Raw genomic sequence first — 15,760 nt, 5'->3', positions numbered from 1 at the left:
TAAAGATTTTATTTATTTATTTGACAGACAGAGATCACAAGTAGGCAGAGAGGCAGGCAGAGAGAGAGGAAGGGAAGCAGGCTCCCTGCTGAGCAGAGAGCCCGATGTGGGGCTCGATCCCAGGACCCTGAGATCATGACCCGAGCCGAAGGCAGAGGCTTTAACCCACTGAGCCACTCAGGCGCCCCTCTGAAATAGGGGTCTTAGAGGGAAAAAAGAAATACCCAGAGTGAGGATGACTTAAAGAGCCAAGAACTATTCCTTAAAAAATTCAGACTCAGATGATTTCAAAATAATTGCCCTTTCAAGGAGCTAATCCCTATCCACTTAAACTATTTCAATCCACAGAGAAAGAATCCGCATCAGTTCTTTTTGCAAAGACTCATAACCTGGGATGCCTGGGTGGCTCATTAGGTTAAGCGTCAGACTCCCGATTTCAGTTCAGATCATGAGATCAAGCCCCATGTTGGGCTCCATGCTAGCTAGGCATGGATCCTGCTTAAGATTCTCTTTTTCTCTCCCTCTGCTCCACACCCTGCACACTAGCTTTCTCTCTCTTGAAAAAAAAAAAAAAAAAAAAAGTGTCACCTGGCTGGCTGGCTCAGTCAGTTAAGCCTCCTCCGGCTTTGGATTTTGGCTCAGGTCATGATCTCAGTCAGGGTCCTTGGATGGAGCCCAGGGCTCCACACTCAGCAAAGAGTCTGCTTGAGGAATCTCTCTCCCTCTAGTTCTCCACCACCACCACCTCCCCCACACACTACACGTGCAGGCGTGCTTTCTCTTTCTCTCTCAAATAAATAAATCTTTTTAAAAAATAAATAATTAATTAAAATTAAAATTAAAAGGACCCATAACTTTCATCCAAAACCAGACAGAGAGAACAGACAGAATAATACAGACCAATCTCACTTATAAATATTGATGCAAAAATCCTAAGTTAATATTAGCAAAAATGATTCAGCCTTATATTAAAATAATATATCACCATGATCACGTGCAGTTTATCTCAGGAATGTAAAAACTCACATTTTTTTAATCCAGTGCTTTAATTTACCATATTAATTGGTCAAGGAAGAAACAAAAACAAAAGCTAAAAAGGAATTTTATGTAATTCACCATCCATTATTAATTTTTAAAAACCTAGAAAAGTAGAAGGAGCACACTACCTTAAAATGATGACTATGTAAATTATATATTCTGGAAGCATTTTTCTCAAAATCACTAAGGAGAAGAGCATGCCTTTTATAACCATTGTTATGGGCTACTGGCCCCAAAATACTAATAAATGCAGGTAAAGAAAATATTCAAATAATAAGCGATAAGTTAATTCAATACTAATTACGGAAGTTGTGTCAAAATTACCCTTTTCTTTCTTAGAAAATATGTTTTAAGTGTATCAGCCTGTGCTAAATCCTGTACATACTCACCTCACTTAATCTATACAACTCTGAGAGGTGGATGTTAATGTGTCCATTTTCCAGAAGAGGAAACAGTTTCAGTGTGATGGAGTATGTTGCTCAAAGCCACCAACTAAGTAACTGGCAGCATGGCCAACTGATCCCACATCTTTCTGACCCTAAAACTCTGTAAGCTTAGACAAAAGGCTAAGGCATATTTCATATATCTTCCCAGTTCCTCAATTTTTTTTTTAAAAAAGGTTGACCCAACTGTACAATAAACTTCTGTAGGTTTACAGAAAGATCATATTATTACCCCATTTATTCTAACAATAAGTGAGGTAATTTGGCATTTTAAATTAGTAACAAATATCAAATATTTAATTCTAATACGAACCTCTTTAGAAAAATGACCTTGTGAAAGCTTTTCTGGCACAGAAAATTTTTACCTAAAGGAAAATCCAGGCCACTTAATAGCAGGAAAAAAAATCCTAGCAAATGATTGTGAAATCTAAATATCATTTTCAACCTCTATAATCCCTTTTGCAACTGGCACTTTTGAAAGGCGGTAATAAGGAATCACCCTATAGAGGGTTCTGGAAAATGTCAGGTTTCTCTTTCCAAGCACCGTATGAGTCACTGAGTTTTCAAAACATTGTGACGTGAAGCTTAGCAATAGATCAGGACATCGCTGGGAATTGCTCTTTCCCTAAGAGCTTCAGAAAAACCTGTGAAGGGTTCCTATGGCAAAAGAGATACCAGGCTCATGTGACCTCACCTTTCTTTAGCACAAGAATATCAAAGCATAATTTCTTTTTTTTTTTTTTAAAGATTTTATTTATTTATTCGACAGAGAAATCACAAGCAGGCAGAGAGGCAGGCAGAGAGAGAGAGGAGGAAGCAGGCTCCCTGCCGAGCAGAGAGCCCGATGCGGGGCTCGATCCCAGGACTCTGAGATCATGACCTGAGCCGAAGGCAGCGGCTTAACCCACTGAGCCACCCAGGCGCCCCTCAAAGCATAATTTCAAGGCTTGGAAAAACGAACAGTGACAGCCACTATTCCTCATCTTCTCTTGGAAAGGACCCCACCAACTTTATTTAGTATAGCATTTTGTACCCTACTGACAGAAAATAATTACTACGGGTACTTTCTACTTGATTGAAGAAACCACTTTTCTCTTGGAGACATAGTAAAACAGACAGGTTAACACAGTAGTAACACAGTAAAACAGACAGGTTGAATTTCTGGGTCCTTATTTTATTACCAGGGCCTTGGCTGGCTTCTTTTCAGTATTTAAATTCAAGAGTGGAGGAGCTACCAGTACAAGTGTTGGTTAGTAGCACTCTGAAGGTCAGTGAGGTCTCAAAAACAGTACTCTAGTCTATAAAGTGATTTTGTCATGTCTCCTTAGTCTCAGGTTAGTAGAGATAGTTAACTAATAGTTAAAGGAATCTGTGGGTCTATACCTTTCCCCCTTCCCACCTCCACACCCAGCTCAGATCCTTTGGACCATCACCCAACCAAAACCAGCCCACTATTTGAATAAGAACTGACAACTGATCAACCACCACATTCTACCTCTGAAACTGATAATACACTATGTTAATTACATTGAATTTAAATGATTTTTTTTAAAAAAAGAAGAAGAATCCAAAATTTATTAAGTACTTACTACAGGCCAGTCACTACCCTGAGCACTTTAATAGAGATTGTGTCATCCTGTCCTCCAGACAATTCTGAGTTTCTTATACCTGAGTGAGCAAGAGGGTCTCCAGGAGAACTTTCAATGGGCATTATTTTATTATAGCTATTTAAACCTTCTCATTAAAGATATTTTCATTTGGGGGCCAAAGATTTATATCTTATTCTACCCGTGCTCAATAAAAGCCTGGGGGGACATAAAACAATGTTACCAGGTGTTTCTCATGCAGATGAACAATGGAGAAACAACTGTCCCTCTGAGACACTGTCCAGTGAGAAAAGCATGGGATTTGGGATCAGATGTTTTGAGTTTGTTGTAACTTTTCATCTACTGGGTATTTGATTTTGGATAATTCATTTAGCTCGGCTCTAATGGACTCATGTGTAAAAGGAAGAAAACAACCCAGCATGATTGCATCAAGCATTAAGTCAATGTTTTTCAGAGCTTAGTATATGCAGACTCTCTCCATCTATTCTTTGGGTAAATGGAGAGATGGACAGATCGGTGAGTCCCCTTGCCACTCTCCCCAGCTTGCCCACTTTTTCTCTTCTCGATTGATATGTTGGTCTTGTTCCTTTTCTTCAAACTGTGTTTGAAGAAACCAAACTGTGTTTCCTTTATATTTGTTCTTGAGCTTCCTGCAGCACTCTTCCCGCCCCAACCCCCCACACCCCAATGCCGATTCATCACCTGACTAGTCCTTTGTTCAAATTCCACCTTCTTAAAGAAGCCTTTTCTAAACTGTATATAAAATTGCCAATTCTTGGCCCCAGTTACTTTCAATACTTACCCCCCTGCTTATTCCCCTTCTAAGCCTTGACACACACCGTTGATAACCACATAATGTATTACTCATTTACTTGCTTGCTCACAGCTTCCCCCACAAAATGCCTAGGTGCAGGGGCTTTGTTTTTTCACCTAGATGTACATTAAAAGGTTGTGATTGTTCTTAATGCCTCCCTTCCTGACTTGCTGATCCACACCTCTGAGCTGGCATAAGTTTGAGGAGCTGAGCACGCAAGTTGAATGGATTCTTCTGCACGAATGGTGCTGATGGTTATCCTTAAAGAAATGTGGTGGCCTAATTTCAAGGACAGTGAGGGGTTGCTTGGTAGGTAAGTAGATACATATATCAAAAAGAAATATTCTTTAAACTCACTGGAATAGATAAATAAGAAGAGTTACATTGTCATTCCCATTTCATGATAAAAAAAAAATGAGTGTATAACATGCTGTTTTGATTACTAGTTTATGTAACAGTTTTATTAAACTGATTCCCAAGCAATATGTTCCAAAGTGGTTTATATGAGGACACTAATAAAGCAGCATACCAAGCAAATAGACCAACCGTTATTTGGGCTGCTAACATGAATCGTTTCCATTGTCATTTTGAAGACTCTCCAAATTCTTACATCTAATATGGCTCAGGAACTCCAAGAGTTCGAAATTCACAAGTCTAGTCAGAGGCAAGGTCATTAAATGCCAGGACTTCACTCTTTATCTAGAGAGTACTTTCAAGGACTACACGGATTTGTACTTGATGATCAAAGCAGCAGACAATTGGGAAAAGCATCAGCCTAATACTTTCTCCACTTGTTTGAAGGCACCTGACAAACTTTGTTTTTAGGAGAACGGGAATTGCAGAAATGTCTTTATCCACAAACAAAACACTCATAAGGTCTAGAAGGAATTTAACAGATGTTTACTTAAAAGTGAACAGATATCCTTGAATTGCTTCCCAGTTGCATAAATTACCCTGGTATGCAACATAAACCGATTCTAACAGAATTCTTAAAGTCTTATAGTCAAGAAAATCATAAGATTTTAATAGTTTAGCTCTGTTCTACATTTCTTACTGGTCTCCTCAAGAGTGGTGCACAAGTTAGTCTTCACTCTTAAAAGAACAAATGGGTAAATTATAGAACAGTTAAGAAAACACATGTAACTTTTAGTGGATGGTAGCAAAATAGTGATTAAACAAGTAGGCCAATAAAATAAACCTTAAGTAGTAGTAAACGTGTTCTTAAAAAATTAATTGATTTCCTGAACAAATTTCTCAAGGTAAATTTAAATGTTCAGATTTGGGCCATAATATGAGAAGAGGAAGATCGATAGGGAGAGTAATTGATATCAATCAATAATAAATAGTTGACCCTTGACCAATTTGAAGGTTAGCAGTGCTGACCCCACACGCAGTTGAAAATTCATGTATAACTTTTGACTCCCCCCTCCCAAAATTTACTAATCATTTAATTTCGAAAGGAAGCCTCAGGGATGACATAAGCAAGTATGTTACCATGTATTTTATATGTTATATGCATTATATACTGTATTCTTACAATAAAGTAAACTAGAGAAAAGAAGACTTTATTAAGAAAATCACAAGGACTGATGTAATGAGCACAGGGTATTATACAAGACTGATGAATCACTGAACTCTACCTCTGAAACGAATAATACATTATATGTTAATTAATTGAATTTAAATTTTAAAAAATTAAAAAAAAAAACAGAAAATCACAAAGAAGAGAAAACACATTTATCGTACCGTACTGTATTTATTGAAAACAATCTGCCCAGAACTGGACCCATGCAGTTCAAACCCACGTTGTTCAAGGGTCAATGAATACCTGAATGAATCCCTGTGACAATAAATACCACAGTCAGCTCTGATTCTTCTCCCTTGCATTACTGATTCTGTGTAACATTCCTTTTGTATATATTTGCTTATTAGCCCCAGACCTCATTCCTTCTCTAATTAATATAATAGTTTCCAGTATCCCCTTCTGCCAATCACAGAGTTCTGGAGCCCAAGGAACTCTACTCAGAAATGCAATTCCCAAAGCCATCATAGCCCCTGCTTCCTGACCAGTCCTACTAAATCAGACTTAGAGTGTCTATCTACTGAAAACTGCCCCCCCCAACTCCTTTGTTGAGCATTTAAGGACCTCTATGCATTTATTTTCAAGTTCCTGACATGGTTTTCAGCCTTACCTTTTCCTTGCATTGTTCCAAAGTATTTTTTCAGCACTTCTGTCATTTGAGCTGTGATAGGCCAGAGGCTAAGGACACAAAGATAAAGAAGCTGGAGGCTTGCCCTCCAGCAGCCCTCAGACTCTAGAGGGGGTGAGTGGTGGAGGGGACAAGTACATGAATAATGCATGTGTTGAGAAGAGTGGTGACAGAGGCTGCCCAGGCAACCCTGGACTCAGGCGTCCAGTCTGGCCATCTTATTGACCTTGCTTCATCAATGTTAATTCTTTCAGTTCTGTGCTAAAACGTGACCCCCTCTGGCCAGTACTCCACAGTTTCGTCCCTGATGTTTCCTTTCTGTGGAATGGCCTTTTTTGGTTTTCTGCATCCCCCAAATATATCTGGTGGGAAGACTGGATCAGATGTCAACTAATCCACGAAGCTTTCCTTATTGTCTTTGTCTTAATCTCTCTCATTTGAATTCTTAAGGTACTTTGTTTGTAGTTCCCTTTCTCATTCTAATCACATCCTTGCTTGTATTGGAGTTCATTATCAAAGTCTTGTTTCTTTTACTACAACTGTCTGCCTTTTCAGGACAGCAACTACGATTTTATATACATAAACCTAGAAAAGAAAAAAAAAAACCTTCACAAAAGAGTGAAAAGCTGTTCAATGAATCTTCCCCAAGCTAAAAGAATACGGAATAAATTGTACAGTAAACTCAATTGTAAAATAGAACAATGAGGGGATTAACTATACAAATTGATCCCCACACACTTAGAGTAAATCTACTACATAAATTACTGTAAAAATTAATGTCAGTAGAGATGAGAGCTGCCACTAACAGATAGCAACCTGGGCTGAAAGGGGTTAAGCAGATCTATCCACAATGGGAAAAAATTCTTCATTGCCTTTATTAAAGACTAATTTTAGGTCTTTTGGTAATTAAATGAACACACTGTTTATGCTCCATACGCTTTCTGCCCTGAGTCTTGGAAAATACGTGAAATTTCCAAGAATTAAAGTTTCCATTAACACAAGTGCCAAATCAGGAGGACTGACCTGTGGGAGAAAGCACATTTGTCTTTCCTGGAGCCTATTCAAAAAACTATAGAAAGATATTTACTATATAGCCTTTCTTGTGCGCAATTGCTCTGTTTTATCATTCAGACCATCTAGACAAGATCAGGAAACTGCAACATTTCAGAAAGTAACCAAGTACAGAAGAATGACCATTTGAGTTCTAAAGTGTTGACAGCGATCCCTTTTTGGGGCAAACTTTCTCATTGGAAGAAACCTCGGCTTCTTTTTTTTCTTTCTTCTTTCTTTTCGAAGGCGGGGTTTGGGGTGGTCGTTGCATGCCAGTGTGTGTGTGCGCGCACGCTTCCTTGGTTAATTCCCTGATAATGAGCTTTGACTGGTGAAGAAACACTTTACTTAGAGTGGGTTCCAAACATCTTCTACCTGCATAAGACCCACTAGATGGAAATTTAATGTAAATAAGCGTGTGCACACAGCTTGAACACCTTGGAAAACTGTTTTCTGATCCCTATATCTGGTTTTATTCAATCTTAAGCAGCCCAGTGATCTACCCAGATTACAAAATAAAAAATAAATTCTCTTTACGTCAGTGAACTTGGACTCTAAGTTCTCTCTCCTGAGTAGGGAGCCTTTTAAAGACCAGCGAGCACGTTGGCAGCTGGGGGTCGCAGCTCCTGGGAAAGGGCTAGTTCCACAGGTCCCGCCCTCCGCATCCTCTCCTTGCCCCTCCCTCCGGCCGGTTCCCCACCTCCACGGGATGCGCCTTCCCCCACTCCCCTCCCGCCGCCACCTCGCCGACTTCAGCTGCCTCAGAGGTCTCACACGCGTCAAAGCCGGAACTGGGAGGCTGATTTGTGGAGGTCCTCTCCCCTCTCCCCCCGGCCCCTCCTCCGTCCAGAGCGAGGGCCCCGGGAGCAGAGCCTAGCAGGGGGAGGGGAAGATCCACACCCATCCCCCTTCCTCTAGCCCTCCCGCGTTCAGATGCAATTGCACCTTTTATTATTTTAACTTTTCTCCCTAGGAGGCGCGGCCCCGGGATCTGTCCCTCCGGCGTCCGCGGTCCCTGTGCCCGCGTGCCGGGATGAGAAAGCGAGGGACCTGCCCGCGGTCGGCCGGCGTGTGCGGGGAGGTGCAGCCGCCGCGCCCGCTGCTCAGAGTCTGTAAGTTTCGACGCTCCTCCCGGGGAGGGGAGGGGGAGGCTGTTCGCATCCCGGCAAATGCTTTTAAAATGCCAAACACAGCAGAGGTTTACAATGTTGAATGGACTTTCCGGGGCACACTCTTAACCCCATCTGCAGCTCGCAGGCTGTTGTCCGGGCTTTTCCTGCAGCTTCTGTGTTTGATCCCTTCCACTGTAAAGTTTTCAGTTTATACTATTGTGAATTCCACTGGGAATTCATAATTTTTTAAATGCAGTTCATACTTCTTTAAAACTTAAGGTACTTCATCATTTTCAAGTTACGGAGCACATCGCTTATTATTATTATTATTATTGTGTCAAATTTCACTAAGCATGTTATTTATACTGCGCAAGAGGCCACGGCCTTTTCTTTGCGTACTTCTAAAAATAACGGAGGAAGAATTTACTCTCTTTACTTTTCATATTACTATATCGTCTAGATAATAAATGGCTCGTGATACCCAGCTGGCTTTAATTTTCATCATCGACGCCGCGTGTTTGTATTTTTGCACTCATCTACAGACGCGATTAATCTCAGAAGTAGTGTTGAGCCTGCTGTTTACAGGAAGGCTCCCGGTTTTGTTTAACTCAGACTATGCCCATATGTGTTCAAAACGATAAGGAAAAATTGGAACAGTTCCGATTCAGACCAAATAATTTCTCCGCGATCCCGGACTCAAGCACAAACTAGATTCGTGTTTAGAGTAGTAAAGTCATACCTTAGTTTGCATGTCACCTGGCACGTATAGCCATATCCTTGAGTACAAGAACTGAAGAGGTGAGGAAGTGGGGGAGGGGAAAGTTTTAAATCGTTTCCCTTCTGCAGGAGGACTTTCCGAGGGAAGGAGAGGCAGGTCCGAGACTGGTGAATAGGCTGGCTATGGTGACGGGACGATGTTGGCCAGAAAGAGCATCATCCCCGAGGAGTATGTGCTGGCGCGCATCGCCGCGGAGAATCTGCGCAAGCCGCGCGTGCGAGACCGCCTCCCCAAAGCTCGCTTCATCGCCAAGAGTGGGGCGTGCAACCTGGCGCACAAGAACATCCGTGAGCAAGGACGGTTCCTGCAGGACATCTTCACTACCTTGGTGGACCTGAAATGGCGCCACACGCTGGTCATCTTCACCATGTCGTTCCTCTGCAGCTGGCTGCTCTTCGCCATCATGTGGTGGCTGGTGGCCTTCGCCCATGGGGACATCTACGCTTACATGGAGAAAAGTGGAACGGAGAAAAGTGGTTTGGAGTCCACGGTGTGTGTGACTAATGTCAGGTAAGAATGCAGTGGGATGAGGCAGGGACTGACAACAGGACAGAAAGAAATACTAAACTGCCCTTTCTCTCCTATCACAGTCATTTTGTTGAAAGCGAAATAAAGCGCTTTAGTACCTTCAGCCACGAAGAAGGAAAAAAAATCCTAATCTAACACAATAAGAATCTTTAAATGCAGCTTTATGGATGAGGAAGCTCTGAAAATGTGGAGTTTCAATTTCTCTGGTTAACTTTAAAAATACTGTATCAGTAATTTAAAGAATGGTTGTGATTCAAAGGATTCCACAGCGCGCTTTACTCAAAAAAAGCACCCATTTCAGTTTTCAGTGCAGAAAAAGCTGCTGTCCATAGTTCTGGTGTCCACAAGTCAATATCTCTGATCGACAAAAATATTGTGCAAATTTTAGTAATATTTTTCCCTGGCTTCTCTTACGCGTGACATTTTCAGAAATTGTGAGAAAAATGGGAAAAACTGGTGTTAGAGGTATCCTAGATTAAAAATCCATTGAAAATGAAATAAAGCCCTTCTTTACCAAGATTATCTTAAACATTTGGTTGCTTGCATTGGATTAAAAATTAAAAAGTTATGCTAAGATGCAGAACTAGGAAAAAAAAATTAGTTTTTAGCGGAAATTGGTCCAAGTTTTTCATGGAGGAGATTATATAGAAGTGACGTAATGTTGTGGTTTTCTTTACAAGTTTTAATAGAATAGGAAAAAGACAGTCCTCAGACTGCCTAAAGTTTGCTTCTTTCTCTTATGTTGTGTTCCAAAAGTAAGTAGAACAAATTTGATTTCAGTCATTCTCACATTTTCACAGGGCCTAAGAACATTTAGTTGGGGTGATCTGTCTTTTCATTTGTTTTGTTGGAAGACAGAAAGAGCTCATTTATATCAACTGCATAAATATTCACTCTGAAGCGAAACAATGGTAATAATACTGGAAACTTTGCCAGAATATTTTCCGAGTACTATTCCAGATTCACATAGTGTACAAAGCGAAGCAAGTTGAACTAGCAGGATTCTGCCAGGCAACTGTAAAGCATGAGACCTTTCCTGGACCCAAAATCTTCTGAAATTAGCATACCACTGCGAGAAGCAGAAACCCAGACTGTGAACTGGTCTGTCCTTAGTAACCGCAATGCCAACGTATCAGGGAGGGGTGCAGCATTTGTGTGCCGAGATCACACATCACAGATTTCAGCTCGGAATTTGAGGAAAGAAAAATATATTTAATTGATCCATTGCCTTTATCATCAAGTAGATATTATTTTCTTGTCTTAACTTTTCACAAAATTTGTCTCCAAGAAAATACAGATGAAAAATGTTGGTGGTCATCAGCATACCAGATAGAATGGAAACGATTAAAACACTGTGTTTGACAGACATTTGTAGGCTACATATCATTATCTATAATATTCCTCTTTAAGAAATTTATGGGCACTAATATTGGTGAATCACTTTCATATCAAGATAAATGTTTAATAAACATACGATAGACCATCATAAAATGAGATAAAAGAAACAACAATGATAAGCCTCGAAAATAAATGACAGATTTTAATTACAAGACAAATATGTTGGCTTTTCCTGTGAAAGAGAAGTCATAAAGCAGTTTATTAAAGATGTATCATCAAAAGTGGCATCCTTTCCATGATTTTTTGGAAGAACTTATGGAGTGCACTGGTTGTTAAAAGCTGTTTTACTACTAGCTCTTCTTTTTTCACCAAGATGTGTATGGAGGCACGTCCATCCCCCTGATGCATTCCTGCTGGTGGGAACAGTCAGTTTACTGTGAGAAATGGTGTCGCAAATACAAGGAGACAAAGTTGATCTTATTAGCCTGACAATTTTCACATTTTTAATTATACTTACCTAAAAAAAATTACTTGACATCTTTTAAGATTAAAATCTTACTAATTTTGTTTTAATGTTATGATATTATTTGTGCTTTAAGCTCAATGTCCAGCTTAATCATAACCGTACATGATACAATTTTTTCACCAAAAATATAGAAATAAAAATCTCCAGTCTCTCCCAAAGGGAATTTAAAAGATGCCTAATAATGTTTCTTATTCTTTGTATTTTCTTTCAGAAGTTCACTGCCCCACCATTTTATCGAAATTAGACACACCTTATTGTGACAGTTACTCACCGGGATGTCCAAATAACATTTTACCATTCTCATTTTAGGATAGTTCACTTTCCCTTTCATGTGGATGACTTTTCCAACATGAGTCAGAAAATAAACCACTGTATCTCTTCTTATTCAGCCTAACTCCCTCTGTAGCAGAACAAATGAGCAACAGAACACTTTCATCTTTTGAGGGCATGACAGGCGTCCATGAAAGACTAGGTCTTGCTACCATAGAATGTTTAGAATTAAATTCACTTGTAAAGTAAACAATATGTAAAATATGTAACATAAACAATATGTAAAATAAGGCACTTGAATAGTCCCTCAATCCATTAAAATGAAATGTCTGGGAATATTTATCTCCAGGCTGTTCCCTGAAGTATATAGACATTATTAGAAATCAGCATTGGGTCCAAGCCTCTCCTCTGGGAGATCCAAGTTTATGGATCATATAACACATCTGTGTAGCTGGTGCAGAAAGCAATCATTGTGGTTTTCCATGAATCTTTTTAGCAACAAAAGGGGTTAAAAGGCAATTTTTACACTCCCCTTAAAAGTTAATCAAGAGAATCATTTATGCTTACCCCTCATGGTGTTGCACAAAAGTGCAGTGTGTGTACTTGGTATTCAAATGTTTAAGCATTTTGCTCACTCGTTGTGCATGGCATTAATGGATAAATAATGTAGATAGCCTACGTATGGTTATCTTCTATAAAATTAGAGAAGTTTGAAATTGGCATGGGGCAAACACAGGACTACCCTGTTTTTGTTAAGAAGTCACAGCCATATAGGATATGTAGTTAAGTGAATAAATGAATCTTAAGAATAACCAAGTGTGGTGCATCTTAAGCATTTACCTGAGAGCTTTTCAAAAGTCTTATCCAGGTCGACCTTGGACCTACCAAATCAGTGTTTACATTTAGATATATGGAAGAGATGTACAATACGAAAAAGCTTCCCAAGAAAATACTGACATGTGTTCACTCTGCCTTTGCCTCTTTCAGAGCACCAAGCCAGAATTGAGAGCTTTCAAATTCTCCTTAATTATGTGATCTTGACACAGTTACTTACTAATCTCTGCCTCAAATTTTTCCTTTAATAGCCTCAGTATTCTGTAAAATTAGAGAACGAAATGAGACAGTCAATAAAAGTTTTCTTTCCAAATGGCAAAACATTAAAATATTTTTTTTTTACTAAAAATACTAGTACTTTTGAATGATTTGTTTTGTACCACCTTTTAGCCCTGTGCTTTCTCTGTGTAAGGTACACGATAAGTGTTAGCCAATGAATATGATTTTAAGGGTTATAAATAATAAAAAGTACACTTATTACTCAAGACCTTCCCCTATGACTCCAGTCACTTAAACTCAAATATGTAATAAATAACAAACATCTATCTGATAAGAAGTTTCTCCAAGTAAACTATGCCATTGTGAAAGCATTTCACAAAGTAAAATACGTCCTTAAATACAAGTATGTATTTATTATTTTAACTTATTATTGTAATGTTTTCATATACATAGGCCCATCATTACATGATGTAGAAAAAACAATAGACTGAATTCCAGAAGTCTGGAAGTAGACGCATTCCGATGAGAGAGAGGAAGAGAAAGAAAGTGCTTGTGTTCAGAATCAGGCATTTGACAAGTTAAGTTGCCAAGTCTTTCCAAAAACATTTAATAGCCTTTGGAGGAAGAACATGGAAAATTCAGCTTGGCATGTTATTTCATTATGCAAAATATGATCTGATGGCACCGTTTTCTGATATCATTCCTTACAGATCTTTCACTTCTGCTTTTCTCTTCTCCATTGAAGTTCAAGTGACCATCGGATTTGGAGGGAGAATGATGACGGAGGAATGTCCTCTGGCCATCACGGTATTGATTCTCCAGAACATCGTGGGTTTGATAATCAATGCAGTAATGTTGGGCTGCATTTTCATGAAAACAGCTCAGGCTCACAGGAGGGCGGAAACCTTGATTTTCAGCCGCCACGCCGTGATTGCTGTCCGAAATGGCAAGCTGTGCTTCATGTTCCGTGTGGGCGACCTAAGGAAGAGCATGATCATTAGTGCCTCAGTGCGCATCCAGGTGGTCAAGAAGACAACCACACCCGAAGGGGAGGTGGTGCCTATTCACCAGCTGGACATTCCCGTTGATAACCCAATTGAGAGTAATAACATTTTTCTGGTGGCCCCTTTGATCATCTGTCATGTGATTGACAAGCGCAGCCCCTTGTATGATATCTCAGCAACTGACCTCGCCAACCAAGACCTAGAGGTCATAGTGATTCTGGAAGGAGTGGTTGAAACTACCGGCATTACCACACAAGCAAGAACCTCCTATATCGCGGAGGAGATCCAGTGGGGCCATCGCTTTGTGTCTATTGTAACTGAGGAGGAAGGAGTGTATTCTGTGGATTACTCCAAATTCGGCAACACTGTTAAAGTAGCTGCTCCCAGGTGCAGTGCCCGAGAGCTGGATGAGAAGCCTTCCATCCTGATTCAGACCCTCCAGAAGAGTGAACTATCCCATCAAAATTCTCTGAGGAAGCGTAATTCCATGAGGAGAAACAATTCCATGAGAAGAAACAACTCCATCCGAAGGAACAACTCATCGCTCATGGTGCCCAAGGTGCAATTCATGACTCCAGAAGGAAGTCAGAACACATCAGAATCATGACATCAAGCCAACCTCAAGAAAATCTGTTGTCACGTGTTGGTGGTTTGGGCAAAGCACAGTCGGACTGCACCAGAGCTGGAAACCAGCAATTTGTTCTTTATCTTATGCACCAAATGATACTCATATTCAAGCAACAGCACTTTCTGTGTCACTAACCAGTAACACGAGGTGGAGGATTCATGGCTGACACTTGTCTCACACATGCGGCATCTGCAGTGACATGCTTCTGTTATGTAGAGGAAATAGTATGCTCTCCTTTCTCTCAATTCAAAACCCGAGAATTCCATTAGTAGTGATAGGTCTTGAGTACCAAAGTTGGCCAAGGAATGATTCTGTTTGAAATGCATTGTACTTGAAACCACAGATCTCTCTGTTTCCACTGGTCACTCTGAATGCAAGTAGGATGGGGAGGGGAACCCCAAAAGGGTGCTGTTAACACCTCTTGTATATCAACCAATATGTTGCCTTCTCCTTTTTCCAGATTCTGTGCCTGGTAAGAAGCCTGAGGCAAAAACTGCTTCTCTCTATGTGCTTCTAAACAGACTGTAGTCACTTACTTCTTCACAGTGACCTTTGCAGGTTTCCTCGTCCTCCTCGAGGCAGCCTGTTGGTGGAACTGGGCAAAGAGCTTTGGAGAAAAGCTAAGAACATTCCCGTCTCACTTAGGACTGGATCCCCAAAAGTGACAGTTATTTCTTTTGGCTTCTCACTTCTTAAAAGTCCCCACAGGGAAATACTGTATTGAATATTTTATTAAAATATTTTCTTTGTATTCATAGTAGTTTTGTGATTTCTCTTTCACAAAATTATCAGTAGTCAAAGCTCAAGGGAAAAAAAAAAACATCTTTAGAGGCACGTGAAAGAGATATCATACAGTAATAACACCTCTCAGATCTTCCTGTCTTTGAAATTGGTTATTCCAAGGGAACTACATTTTTTTGGTCTCATTTTGATTTTACTCACCTCCAAGATTTGAAATGTTTTCTTAGCTCTTCTATCTGAGCCTGATGTATCATGGAAATCTGATATTTTTTTCTTTGAATCTCCAACCTCCCTTCTTAAAACTCTGCTCTCTTCCTAAATTCAGGCCTGGCATATGTTGTTTTAGGGTTATTTCACTTGCTAAAGTGAGATTTTCTGTCAGAACTTGATCTAATCATCCTTAGCTCTTGTTTCTTCAGGGAAGGGGCGAGGGCACCCAGGGAAGCACTAAGTTGAGAGACTGGGGGTTTCTGCTTCTGTCTAACATAGCTGAACAGCAGAAAGCTGAACCTTTCTATAGCCTTTTATACTAGTCTTAGGGTTTGTATTCATTTTACTTCATTTATGAGCATTTGAAATAGACAGGTAATCATTAATATATTCAACTCCTATCTTAAACA

General features: G+C 39.9%; 1 protein-coding gene across 3 annotated transcripts; it reads left to right on the top strand.

Annotated features, from left to right (window-relative positions):
- Positions 1–7,792: 7,792 nt before the first annotated feature.
- Positions 7,793–15,156, top strand: KCNJ8 (potassium inwardly rectifying channel subfamily J member 8). 3 transcript variants are annotated; one of them, XM_047740274.1, is made up of 4 exons: positions 7,793–7,811; positions 8,136–8,274; positions 9,121–9,562; positions 13,478–15,156. In XM_047740274.1, exons 3-4 carry the CDS (start codon positions 9,189–9,191, stop codon positions 14,376–14,378), a joined length of 1,275 nt encoding a protein of 424 aa, XP_047596230.1. In that variant the 5' UTR covers positions 7,793–7,811; positions 8,136–8,274; positions 9,121–9,188; the 3' UTR covers positions 14,379–15,156. The 3 variants fall into 3 exon arrangements, with proteins under 3 accessions (XP_047596230.1, XP_047596228.1, XP_047596229.1); XM_047740272.1 differs by lacking the exon at positions 7,793–7,811 and adding an exon at positions 7,840–7,974; XM_047740273.1 differs by lacking the exon at positions 7,793–7,811 and adding an exon at positions 7,911–7,929.
- The last annotated feature ends 604 nt before the right edge of the window (positions 15,157–15,760 follow it).

The sequence above is a fragment of the Lutra lutra genome, chromosome 8 (assembly GCF_902655055.1).
Source record: "Lutra lutra chromosome 8, mLutLut1.2, whole genome shotgun sequence".
Classification (NCBI taxonomy): domain Eukaryota; kingdom Metazoa; phylum Chordata; class Mammalia; order Carnivora; family Mustelidae; genus Lutra; species Lutra lutra.
Note: the sequence above shows the minus strand (reverse complement) of the source record. Positions and strands in the feature narration are given on the sequence as shown.